The sequence below is a fragment of the Nothobranchius furzeri genome, chromosome 6, assembly GCF_043380555.1.
Source record: "Nothobranchius furzeri strain GRZ-AD chromosome 6, NfurGRZ-RIMD1, whole genome shotgun sequence".
Lineage (NCBI taxonomy): Eukaryota > Metazoa > Chordata > Actinopteri > Cyprinodontiformes > Nothobranchiidae > Nothobranchius > Nothobranchius furzeri.
This window is the reverse complement of record NC_091746.1, coordinates 41,664,442-41,676,586: the sequence shown is the minus strand read 5'-3', so window position 1 is coordinate 41,676,586 and position 12,145 is coordinate 41,664,442. Positions and strand designations below refer to the sequence as shown.

Below are 12,145 nucleotides of genomic sequence, written 5' to 3'. Positions count from 1 at the left end.
ATCCGCAAAGAAAAGAAAAAGGAAACCAACACAGAGGGAGGGAGAGAGAGAGAGGAGAGGTACACGATCAGGGAGGACGTGAACGGAAGAGAAATCTCTGAAACAGCTCAGCAGACCCTGTTAGGAGGCGTTACACTAACGGGATAAACACGGACTTGTTTTGTTTGTTTCGCCCGCCGGACCCCGCGCTTCCGCTGCCGGGGGAGTGATGTGTAGTCGGACTGTTGGAGCGAAGCGCGATCCAAACGTTGTTTCCAGCCTCAGCGGGTTTGTTTCCTTTTTGTTTGCATTTTCCTGCTCGGAAAATACTGGAAGTTCGTGTTGTGTGCGTTCAGCTGTGACGAAACGTCAAATGCAAATGTGGTGAGTGAGTCCGGGGCTTTGTTCAGACTTCAAAACGCTCTTTTGCTTCTGTGGTGAAGTCCGCTTGCTGTTTGACAAACCGCTGCATCCAGCTGTTCCCATATCGCTGCTGCACGTTTGCGCCTTTAAAAAAATCTGATAAACCAAACAAAACTTTTTCTTCCTGTGGAGAATGAAGAGAAGAAAACTGTAGCCGCCTCCTGACGCGGGTCGTTACTAGTCTTCATGCCGGGATCACATGGGAGCTGACATGCGTTTGGACACAGCTGTCTCCTACACAAAGTTTTGAATTTGCATGATTAGAGAGCGGGCTGTGAATGATCCACGCCCCCGGAGCCGTAGGAGACCGACCGAAGCGCCTGCTGCTGGGGCACCGTGAAGCACAGCTCTCTCTGCCGGCCGGGCAGCGGCTCCAGGACTCGGGTTAGAGCTCAGAGACAGCCCTCCGGAGCAGAGATGGAGGAGTGGAGACAATGCGGGCGGTGGTTGATAGACTGCAAGGTCCTGCCCCCGAACCACCGGGTCGTGTGGCCCTCGGCGGCCGTGTTCGACCTGGCACAGGCTCTGAGGGACGGGGTGCTTCTGTGCCAGATGTTGCACAACCTCTCCCCTGGATCAGTGGATCTGAAGGAGATCAATTTCAGACCTCAGATGTCACAGGTGAGACTGCCTCAGTGCAAAAAACCTAAAAAAAAAAGTGTTTTGGTGGACATTGCAATGCCTGTATGTTTTTGCATTTCATCCATAAACTGCTTTGATTGTTTGGAAAGATAAACCTTTCTTCGTCATCTCTAATGATTATGTGATGAAAGCTGAGGTTTTATTGGTCATCTCCTGTAGGGCTTCAGCAGATGAAGGGCTGGATGTATGATCTGTGGGTTGTGTTAGGTTTGACACTTGAGTGATGCTGCAACATCACTTTGGTAAGAAAAGCACAGATTCACGTTTTGGAGTTCAGTGGTCTTGTATAGCGCTGACCTGCTAACATCTCCGAGGACTACAAATAACTGAATGGGGTTTATTTATCTATTAAATGTCTGTTTATTTTCAAAAGTTGGGATTCTGGGAGCAAATCTGGTGTAATTTAAATTAGGCATATCAATGGTGGGTTCAGGGACCAGAAAACAAAGTTTTTTATTCACAGAACAAAGGAAATAAGATTTTTTTTTGTTTCAGATGGACAAATCACAAACTACAAAACATGCTAAATATTGCCCAGTCCAATCATCTCTATCGTTTCTTGGCTCTGATCATTTGACTATCTGCCAGAGATGTAACTGTCACTGGAGTGTTACACATTTCCTCAGCTTTTTAGAAAACACTGAAATCAAAACAGAATATGTTTCTTTGCTGTTTTATTCTTCTTTTATTCTCCCTCAAGTTTGAATACCACTGGGTTTCTGCCATCAAACGTTCAAATAAAGTCTGAAAATTTGCCAGATTAGACCAGAGTTGCCAAAGTGGAGAAAAGTAATTTTGTTGTAATTTATTGCCATGGATGAGAAAGTCAAAACAGCAGTCATCCAGAGGCAACTGTCCTTTGTCTAATATTCTTGGCACACCTTCAGTGACCTGTTTCTGTCATAATAATGTGTGAAAGTGTGTTGCATCTGTCTGTCTGCCCCACAGTCCATGTGTGATGGCTCTCTTTTGAATAAATCTTCCAAAAGCTATTTTATTAGCCAAATCAGCAGGTAGTCAGTTAAAAAATGACTGATTTCAGCTTTTCAAAGGGATTGTTCGATACTTTGCTCAGGTGTCTGTAGATTATTTTCAAGATACTTAGAAAAACAAAAGAAGAATCCAATAATCGGTGATAATAAAAAGCCCCTGGTCTTTTCTGCTCTGTTTGGGAGCCAGCCTCAACGTTTCAGCCCCATGAAGCTACTGGCTTCCTTGATTACACGGCCAGAGAGAGGACTGGATGGCATCCTTTGATCCGCCCACAAATTCTGCTGCCGGCCCTTCAGAGTAAATCTGCAGCGAGGGTGGAAGTGATGTCCACAGTGACAAATTGGGTTAAGCAAAATCCTGGCAGCAGAACAGTAGGGTGTGATTTATGATAAGGAAAAGGTCAGGGTGCGCGTGTGCTTTTTAATACTCTCTCAGCTTTAATGGCTCATCCAAACGAAGGAGAGGTGAAGCAGAGCACTTATGTTATTTCCTTTGGACAACATTTCTTTTCCCATTAATAGACGTGTTCACCCAATGATTGATGGTTCTGAAAATGACTTTTGCCTCTGAATATTCATCTCTGTTAAGTATTTAGTTACTGTACCCTAAATTATGGAAGGTTTTAATGATAGTTTGTGTAATATTTCTAGTTTTGGGCTGCACGGTAGTGCAATTGGTAGCACTGTTGCCTCTCTGCCTGAAGGGTGCCAGTTTGACACCCGCGTGGCCTTTTTGAATGCATGAGTTTTATGAGTGCTTGTGTGTCCTTCCATAGACCAAAAACATGCATGTCAGGTTAATGATACAATGGCAATGCTGCAAAACAAGCTAGCTTAAAACATTTTTAACGCATCTTAACAATGTCCTAACAAAGTAAAGCCATAAATATATTTTGAAGATTTATGTATAAAAAATACTAATGAAATGCTTCTCTCATATTTGTCGAAAAACCTCAGCCAATACACACCTTGGGTCCAAAACCTACCACTGTACCATTGGGTTGTCTGTCTCACTGAACCGCCACATTTCCACATTTACCTGGGTCCTCCATTCATTACGCACGTATGTATTTAGCAGCAGTACACCAGTGGTGTGAGATGTTCTCCGCTCAATAATACCAGAGAAGGAGAAACAGCTGGCTGCTACCACTTCAACCTTAGGGCAAACTACCAAAGTCCCCCCCAAAAAATAACCCAATTCAAAGTCATGGACAACAAAAGACATTTGGACCAAGAAAATGGTGACTGGTGTGTTTAGCGGTCTCATGTTTACTGTGTGTGTTTCTATATCGGGCGGACGTGGCCTAGGGATGACAACCAGTGGGAGGAGTGAGAGTTCTCTGACCATGTTTGTGTTAAAAACCTAGCTTGTTTTGCAAATTTGCCATTGCAGCTATAATTGGACACTTTAAATTGTCCCTAGGTGTGAGTGAGTGTGCTTGTTTGTCACTGTGTGTCCTTTAGGGATGTGTATTGGTGAAATTCTGGCAATATGATGCGTATCACGATACAGAGGAGATGATAGGATATATTGCGGTACATTTAGCCAGACGATATTAGCAATTTTTTTAGACGGAAATTATTTCTGGAAAATTCAATAAAAAAGTCCAAACTGATACGTAACATGTTTAACGTGAGGTATCTGAACCGTAATTGAGAGACATATTTCAGTGGTTGAAACAAAACCTATTGCACACTGCTCCCAAGTAGCGGTCGGCGTTTTAATTGCCCCAAATGAAAAGAAAATACTCAAATGTTTGCATGTAAATTATTAAAAGAAAATTGATACACAGTTTTTGAATATCAATATAATATCGCAGGGAAAAAAAGTCACAATATATTACCATATCAATTTTTTCTGTCCTTGTGATGGACTGGTCACTTATCCACTGTGTTCAACTCCTCTCACCCTATGACTGCTGAAGTTATCAACACCTTTTCAGTAAAGCAAGCTTTCTCAACACGTCATCTGAGTACTCCTGCCAGTCTGTGATAGTGACAAAATTGTGCTTTAGATTAGGAATAGAGTGTTTTATTGTTGCCTTAAGGTTAACTGAGTTCTATCCTCTTTCGCAGTCTGTAACACAAAAGTTTAGATTGGTCCATAAGTCATCGTGCAATAATGTAATTGACTCTGCAAAACCTGGTGACTTGCCAGGACTGTGGCTCACATGTTTACTGTAAGGATGTCTTTGTGACTCGCATAACCATTTCGCAGAAATGCACCACAACATAATTAAGATGGTCAAAGTCACATGTATAATGCTCAGTCTGTTAAAAGTTACATCTAGCTGATTGATTACATACTTTGTTTGCAAACCCATTCTGAACAAGGTTCTTATTGGTGTGTAAAGGGACCAAGGTGTGAAATCAGCTCATAGAGCCACCTACTGGTTGAGATTTTGGTTTCAGGTTGCTAAAAAGAGAAAGGCCTGTTGATAGAAGTTTTTTATGTTTAGGTATGTAATGAATAAAAAGGGTCAATTTTCACCATCAAATTGACACAGTAACCTTTCATACACACCAGAGCTGCAAAGTCAAGGTTACACCAGCTGGAGGATTCAGACGCACAGATCAACCTTTTGCTCACTTATTGTTCAACGCAGACATAAATAAACTGTCAAGGTCTCATGCAAAAGCTCACCTCTCTCTGCATAAAAGCCAGACTGCTGGATTCCTCACTCTGCGTAAAAGTGAATCTACACGAATCCTGCAAGGCTTTACAACTTATAAGTTAATTAATCATATGGTTGAATGAACAAGGTGCTTAAATGAAATGTTTGAATTATCTGTGCTTAAATCAATAAGGTTGAAATGAATGTTGTTCTTACAATGATCCATTGCAGATCTTAGTTGTTGTGGCTCTTAGGGAGCTATTTAAAAATTTGGGCATGTGTCTATCACCCTCTGTGAGCCTGTTAGGGAGCTCTTGTGCTGACATATAATAGTGTTGCATGTCTATGCACCAACGCAGACGGAGAAGTATAAATTAGGCTTACATTGAAAGGATCCAAAACACCCCCTAGGGGTTGGCTACAGTACAATTTTTAAGTCCCATCCCCCCATATAAGCAAATGTGTCACCTTAAGTCAGTTAAACTCTTGTCGATTCAGTCAGCTCTTCCCTTTCTGCTGAGTGTTCAAGTATTTTATCTTAGTAATTTTGTTATTATTAGTTATCTAGTGCTTAAAAAAACACCATGATTGTTTGCAGGAAGTAGGCGGAACGTTTAGCAGCACATCCTGAAAATAGATCCAGAAAGCACTGAGGCGCCTGTAAACGGGATATTTTGGCTTCTCTGTTCAACAATAGAAGAAGGTGGAGGCACGTATCTGTAATTCCTTATGATGCATCACTTGCCTTGGAAGCCTGAACTCGGATCAGGAAAAGACACCCAACTCAACCACATTCCACTTGCCAGTAGAGTCTGATCTTTGTTGCGCTGAATGATCAGACTAATACCAGTGTATATTATATAATATATAATATAATATTGCATTCAAGCACTTTAGGGATGTGTTCACAGATAATGGTTGGACAGTGCTCTGATGTTTGTTTAAATTAATAGTTTATCAGTGTGACTTACAAAAATGAGTGAGAGCAGGTGAGAAAGAGCCGACTTTCCAAAAATAAATACCAACTTTATTTTATCTGATTTCTCCCAAATTTGTGCAGAAAAATTCCAACTAGTGAATTCAAATGCAACTCAGCATATTAACAAACCAGTCGGGCCGATCAGGTAGAACAACAATCACTGTCGGTGACCTCATAGAAAAGCCATGCTTTGCATATGAAGCATGCAGTCAGGCTATGAGCCAGCTGGGTTGGGAAAGACATTTGGCCATTAAAATATTTCTTTGACACGGATAAGACTTGGAAGTGTCGTAGCTTTTGCAAAGTAGAAATGACCCTTCTTTATGCGATGGAATCAACAATTCATTGTGTTTTCATTGTTTATTTATCTTCACCTCAAGGTTGTAAATGGAACCTTAATGAGTGCTGGTGTTGCAGACTCTTTGGAGTTTAAAGAATGAACTCGGAGTGTGATGCCTCAGGCTGTGTCTGAGAGACAAGATTGAGCTGTTTTCTCTGAAGCCGTTTCTTTCTTCTGAAGACTTCTTTTTTTACACTCCCCCACCCCATGTTAGTGAGGTTATTGTGAATTCCTTTGGGATGACTCGAGCAGATATGCATGTGTTGCTGTACTTTTGTTCCTGCTTACGCTTGTTATGCTAAGAATTCTGTGAGTGAGAAATTACAGTACCTGTGTTGTGTTCTGAGTCAATCACTGTTGGTTGAGCCTGCAGAGCTCTCCTGAAGCTTCTCAGTTCTCCGCAGGGCTCCGGATGCCACGCAGAGCCCGCTGCTTCCTACTCACTCTAATTGAGGTTCTTTCTTTTTGTCCACCTTCCACTAGAAATATTGGCTGGTGACAGCTAGCAGCAAGAACGGTTGTGAAATGGAATTTGAGAACTGGTATACGTGGTTTTTTATAAAATAACTTTTATTGCAATTTTAAAGTCTCCCAAGTAAACCTATGCATAGCATGTAGCTTCAGAGTGCAGTTAAACAGCTTGAACCTTACCTTCAGTGTTAAATCAAATGCAAAAGCTGCATTTTAATTAAGTCATTACCAGTCGACACTTGACTGTCGCTCAGCATCCTGTATGTTTTTGGAAAATATGACATATGCTAAATATCTCACAGTTGGCTCATTTTTGCGGTGAAAACACGCCGACTAATGGATCATTTTGGCTAATTTCATCAGTAGAAACTAAAGCTGCATGTTCGTTAGAGCATCAACGTCGCAATGTACATGTGTGCCATAAGTCTGGGCCTGATGTGATGTTGCACGCAAAGGACGTCATTCGGTTAACTGATGCTGTATGCAGCCTTCCACCTATCACAATCATTCTTTTGTTGTGTGAGGAAGCAGACCACAAGGAGCTGAATCACAGACATCATATACTGTACGTAGACACCCCCTGGGCTTGTGCTGCCTATTGGAGCTGCCATAGTGGCCAGCCGCCATCTTTGATAGGTCTCCCAGTAGGGCTGTAGCGAAGCCTCGACGAAGTCGACGGCTCGATTCTAAAAATTTGTCGACGTCAGATCCGGAAGTCGACGCACCGCGCCCACTTGTTGCATCCCCAGGAGTTTGTAAATAGAGGAGGAATCTGCCCGTTTTTCCTCTAGTTCGCCTTCTTCTCCGCCTTCACTAACATCTCCGCCAAATACCGAAGACCCGGAACAACGTCCGTCCACTACTAGATTATTTTCCTGTTTTGCCCCTTCGTCTCCCGGCAACGGACAACAACTTCCGGGGTCAGATGCGCTGCTTCGTGTCTATCGCAGATGTAGAAAATCACCGGGAGCGCTTCTCCCTTCATTAAGGAGCTTCTTTCAGACATGAGGAGAGCTGTTTTGGTGGTAGCAGTCTCTCCTCCGTGCTGGTCTGTTTGCTGCTGGGTGTTTTTGGTTTATTTAAACTTGGTAACTTGAACTTAATGTTGGTAAAGCTACTGTTAGCATCTTCGCTAACAGCTTCTTGCGTTGGGATAAGCTGTTACGTTTTGGTTTAGAGTTCATCTTTTTTGTGGTGTAGATCTCCCTTTTATTACATTTAGAGTGTTGTGGGTTTTCGGTTTAGTGTAAAATATCACCTTGAGTTTGGTTTAACCCGTAACACCACTCGCCTCACGCACATAAGTGACCAAAACAAAGCAGCATGGAGACACTCCATCTTCTACCACCTCTCAGGCAGCAGCCTGCACTCCCAAGTTCTACACGTCACCAGAACATAACCAACCGCAACACAATAAAAGCAGTGTTATACAAAATGGAAGGCCTGTAGTGTTTATTCTCTTACAGTAAGAATTTATCAATTTTTTTGAGGAATTTATTTGAGATTTTCTGGTTTTTGTTAATTGTGCAATAGAAAAATAATCATTAGATTAATTTTCTAAATAGTCATTAGAATAGTCGACTATTCGATAAAATAATCGTCAGAATAATCGTTTTAAAAATAATCGTTTACCCCCAGCCCTATCTCCCAGTGCATTTATTTCTACTGAGGAAGATGCTTACCCAACTAAAAAAAAACACATTTTATTATGCTTTAAAAAAAACTGACATATGTTATGACATAATAGTTAAAATATGAATCCATCTGTTTTCTGTACCCACTTATCCACGCAGGGTCGCGGCAGGGGGTGTTGGTGCCTATCTCCAGCGGTCTCTGGGCAAGCAGGTGTTACTATAGTAATACAGTTAGAAAAAAATTGCAACGTGAATTATTTTCCAATAGCATGCATCCCTAAAAACAGTAATTAATGAAGTATTGTTAATATTCTAGTTCCTATTGTTATTTGCCAGTAGAGTCTGATCATCTATCTATTCTGTTCAGCTGTAACTCACTTGTATGGCGTAAGATGTGTTTGCATTGCTGAATGTTTCCGGTCCGTTACTTTGGGGCAGCCTTTATTTATTTTTCTATACAAATAAAAATCTCATTGACATAAATGAGCTATTAGCTTATTTCTTTAGTAGAATTTAGCGTTTTTTTATCTGATGGGTCTTGCTGGACAGATTTAAAACCGACTTATTAAAGGAAGATGAAACTGTTAGGAACCGCATTCAGAGCCATTTTTACTCTAAGCTATAATGAAGTGACATTGGGTGCTACATGTTTAAGCCTCTCATTAAAGATTTAGATATCTACTTGTTCATTGTTGTTTGACTTTCTGTTAAATCTACAATTTCCGTTGAATTGACCTGTGCACTCACGTGAAGCAAACAGTGTTTTTTTTATTTATCTTTCTGCACAATGAAGAGCAAATCCCACAGAGCCAAAGTTAAACTTTTATCAAATCTGTTTCATTGTGTTTGATTAGTGCTTTAATCACCGTGCATGCTCATGCTCTCTGCAGGTTGCATTTACCCCTCTGAGCTCCACAATAAAATGAAAAACAAAACATGAAGAACATCAGTCCACCTTAAATTCTGAAATCTTGTTTTGAAGCGAGACTGAGCAGGAGGAGGAGGAGGAGGCCAGTGGTGATGACTAAGCTGTAGACGGCACCCCTCTCTCCTCCCTCAGGGGTAATTTAATCTCAGCTTTGGGTCTACCGTTGACCCGTGACCCCAGCGCTCTCCGGATGCAGGTAATACTGTTAATGGAGCTCATTAGTGATACACAGTGGTTTGAACAGCTGGGACGTTGCAGCTGAGAACTAATGGGATTGACAATAAGGAAATGGATTTGTGTGAAGGTTGTCTAACCTTTTATGAGGTAATCCAACCCCTAAGGTCACAAAAATCTTTTAAAGTAAAACTTTTGCTGTTTTTGAGGTTGAGTGTTGACATTTTCCAGGCACGGCTCATAAACAGTGTGCCATTTCTTGTACAGCTGAAACAAAAAGTGGAGCCTTTGCCTCGACCTGTCAGTGTTCATGCCAAGGGAAGTTTTCCCTCCACACTTTAGAAACAGCTGGATGAACACAGCTTGTGCATTTCTCACAGAGGACAATCCATGGGACAAGAGTTGGTTTTTATCAAACCTAGATTCACTTCCACCTTTTCTTTGTGCACAAACGTTTTTATAACTTGATGCTTAGCAGACGTAAGGATTTAACTTTGTAAGATATTTTAACCACCAATACCAAATACCAGAGAAACATTTGTTAACTCGGCTTTTGGAACTTGACACCCTGTATACACGAGCAAAGTCAGGTGTCTACAGGTGCTGGCCAGTAAATTAGAATATCATCAAAAGGTTGAAAATATTTCAGTAATTCCATTCAAAACGTGAAACTTGTACATTATATTCATGCAATGCACACAGACCAATGTATTTCCAATGTTCATTACATTTAAATTTGATATTCATAAGTGACAACTAATGAAAACTCCAAATTTGGTATCTCAAAAAATTAGAATATTCTGAAAAGGCTGAATATAGAAGACACCTGCTGCCACTCTAATCAGCTGATTTACTCAAAACACCTGCAAAGGCCTTTAAAAGGTCCCTCAGTCTTGTTTTGAAGGCACCACAATCATGGGGAAGACTTCTGACTTAACAGCTGTCCAAAAGACAATCATTGACACCTTGCACAAGGAGGGCAAGACACAAAAGGTGATTGCTAAAGAAGCTGGCTGTTCGCAGAGCTCTGTGTCCAAGCACATTAACAGACAGGCGAAGGGACGGAAAAAATGTGGTAGAAAAAAGTGTACAAGCTCTAGGGATAACCGCACCCTGCAGAGAATTGTGACGACAAACCCATTCAAAAATGTGGGGGAGATCCACAAAGAGTGGACTGCAGCTGGAGTCAGCGCTTCAAGAACCACCACGAGGAGACTCATGAAAGACATGGGATTCAGGTGTCGCATTCCGTGTGTCAAGCCACTCTTGAACATGAAACAGCGCAAGAAGCGTCTCGCCTGGGCCAAGGACAAAAAGGACTGGACTGATGCTGAGTGGTCCAAAGTTATGTTTTCTGATGAAAGCAAGTTCTGCATTTCCTTTGGAAATCAAGGACCCAGAGTCTGGAGGAAGAGCGGAGAAGCACAGAATCCACGTTGCATGAGGTCCAGTGTAAAGTTTCCACCGTCAGTGATGGTGTGGGGTGCCATGTCATCTGCCGGTGTTGGCCCACTCTGTTTCCTGAGGTCCAGGGTCAATGCAGCCGTCTACCAGGAAGTTTTAGAGCACTTCATGCTTCCTGCTGCTGACCAACTTTATGGGGATGCAGACTTCACCTTTCAACAGGACTTGGCACCTGCACACAGTGCCAAAACCACCAGCACCTGGTTCAAGGACCATGGTATCCCTGTCCTTGATTGGCCAGCAAACTCGCCTGACCTTAACCCCATAGAAAATCTATGGGGTATTGTGAAGCGGAGGATGCAATACGCTAGACCCAACAATGCAGAGGAGCTGAAGACGACTATCAGAGCAACCTGGGCTCTCATAACACCTGAGCAGTGCCACAGACTGATCGAGTCCATGCCACGCCGCATTACTGCAGTTATTGAGGCAAAAGGAGCCCCGACTAAGTATTGAGTGCTATACATGCACATTCTTTTCATGTTCATTCTTTTCAGTTGGCCAACATTAGAGAAACAAACATTTTTTCATTGGCCTTTAGAATATTCTAATTTTCTGAGATACCAGATTTGATGTTTTCATTGGTTGTCACCTATAAATATCAAAATTAAACGTAATAAACATCGGAAATACATTGGTCTGTGTGCATTGCATGAATATAATGTACAAGTTTCACGTTTTGAATGGAATTACTGAAATATTTTCAACCTTTTGATGATATTCTAATTTACTGGCCAGCACCTGTATAGTTGAAGTGAATTCAAGTGTTTTGTCTTGTTTGATACAGGACCAACTGGGGTGGGGGGTCATATGCAAAACAACATTTGGGGCTGAGCAGTTGTTTCTAAATTTGCACAAACTCCTGGATTTTAATATTTTTTCAATGCAATGTTTTGGGAATTTTCATAATTGTATTTGCATCTTTTCCTCTTTCCTTGCATTTGCTCAAGTGAATATGTGGTCTGTTGGCTGCAGATCTTCACAAACCTACCTTTTTACCAGCCTTTTAGTTGTTGATGCCGTTTCAGGTTGGTGCTGGTGATTATTAACAGGCCTATCCAATCATGGAAATAATCATAGTCATGATAATTTTGATCAATACACACTGAGTTGAGAAACAATATCCAGAGTTCACATTTTAAGGAGAATGTATGGATTTACACCAGCATGTGGCAAAGTTTTGTTGTTTTCGAACTAACCAGATTATACATTTTGAGATCAAATTCCATTTATTCCACTGGAATCAGAATACGTTACCAACAAAAGCACGTGTCTTTGTTTTGAATATCCATCTGACCCAATAAATACATTAGTTTAAAATGCATGTGGACTCCAACATAGCTTTTTATGTGGGGCTGCATGGTGGTGCAGCTGGTAGCTATGTTGCACTGCAGTAAGAAGGTTGCAGGTTAAAGCTCCATTGCAGCCTTTCTGGGTGCAGTTGGCGTGTTCTCCCCATGTATACATGGGTTTACTTCCCAAATACCAAAAACATTCTATTTAT

At 41.5% G+C, this 12,145-nt stretch overlaps 1 protein-coding gene across 11 annotated transcripts in view; it reads left to right on the top strand.

The window, feature by feature from the left end:
* Window positions 1-597: 597 nt before the first annotated feature.
* vav2 (vav 2 guanine nucleotide exchange factor) overlaps window positions 598-12,145 on the top strand; it is a 286,917-nt gene continuing 275,369 nt past the window's right edge. For all 11 annotated transcript variants that reach the window (XM_015975985.3, XM_015975978.3, XM_015975950.3 and 8 more), the window contains exon 1: window positions 598-1,023. In XM_015975985.3, coding sequence (XP_015831471.1) covers window positions 820-1,023 — 204 coding nt within the window. In that variant the 5' untranslated portion in view covers window positions 598-819. The remainder of the gene's footprint in view (window positions 1,024-12,145) is intronic.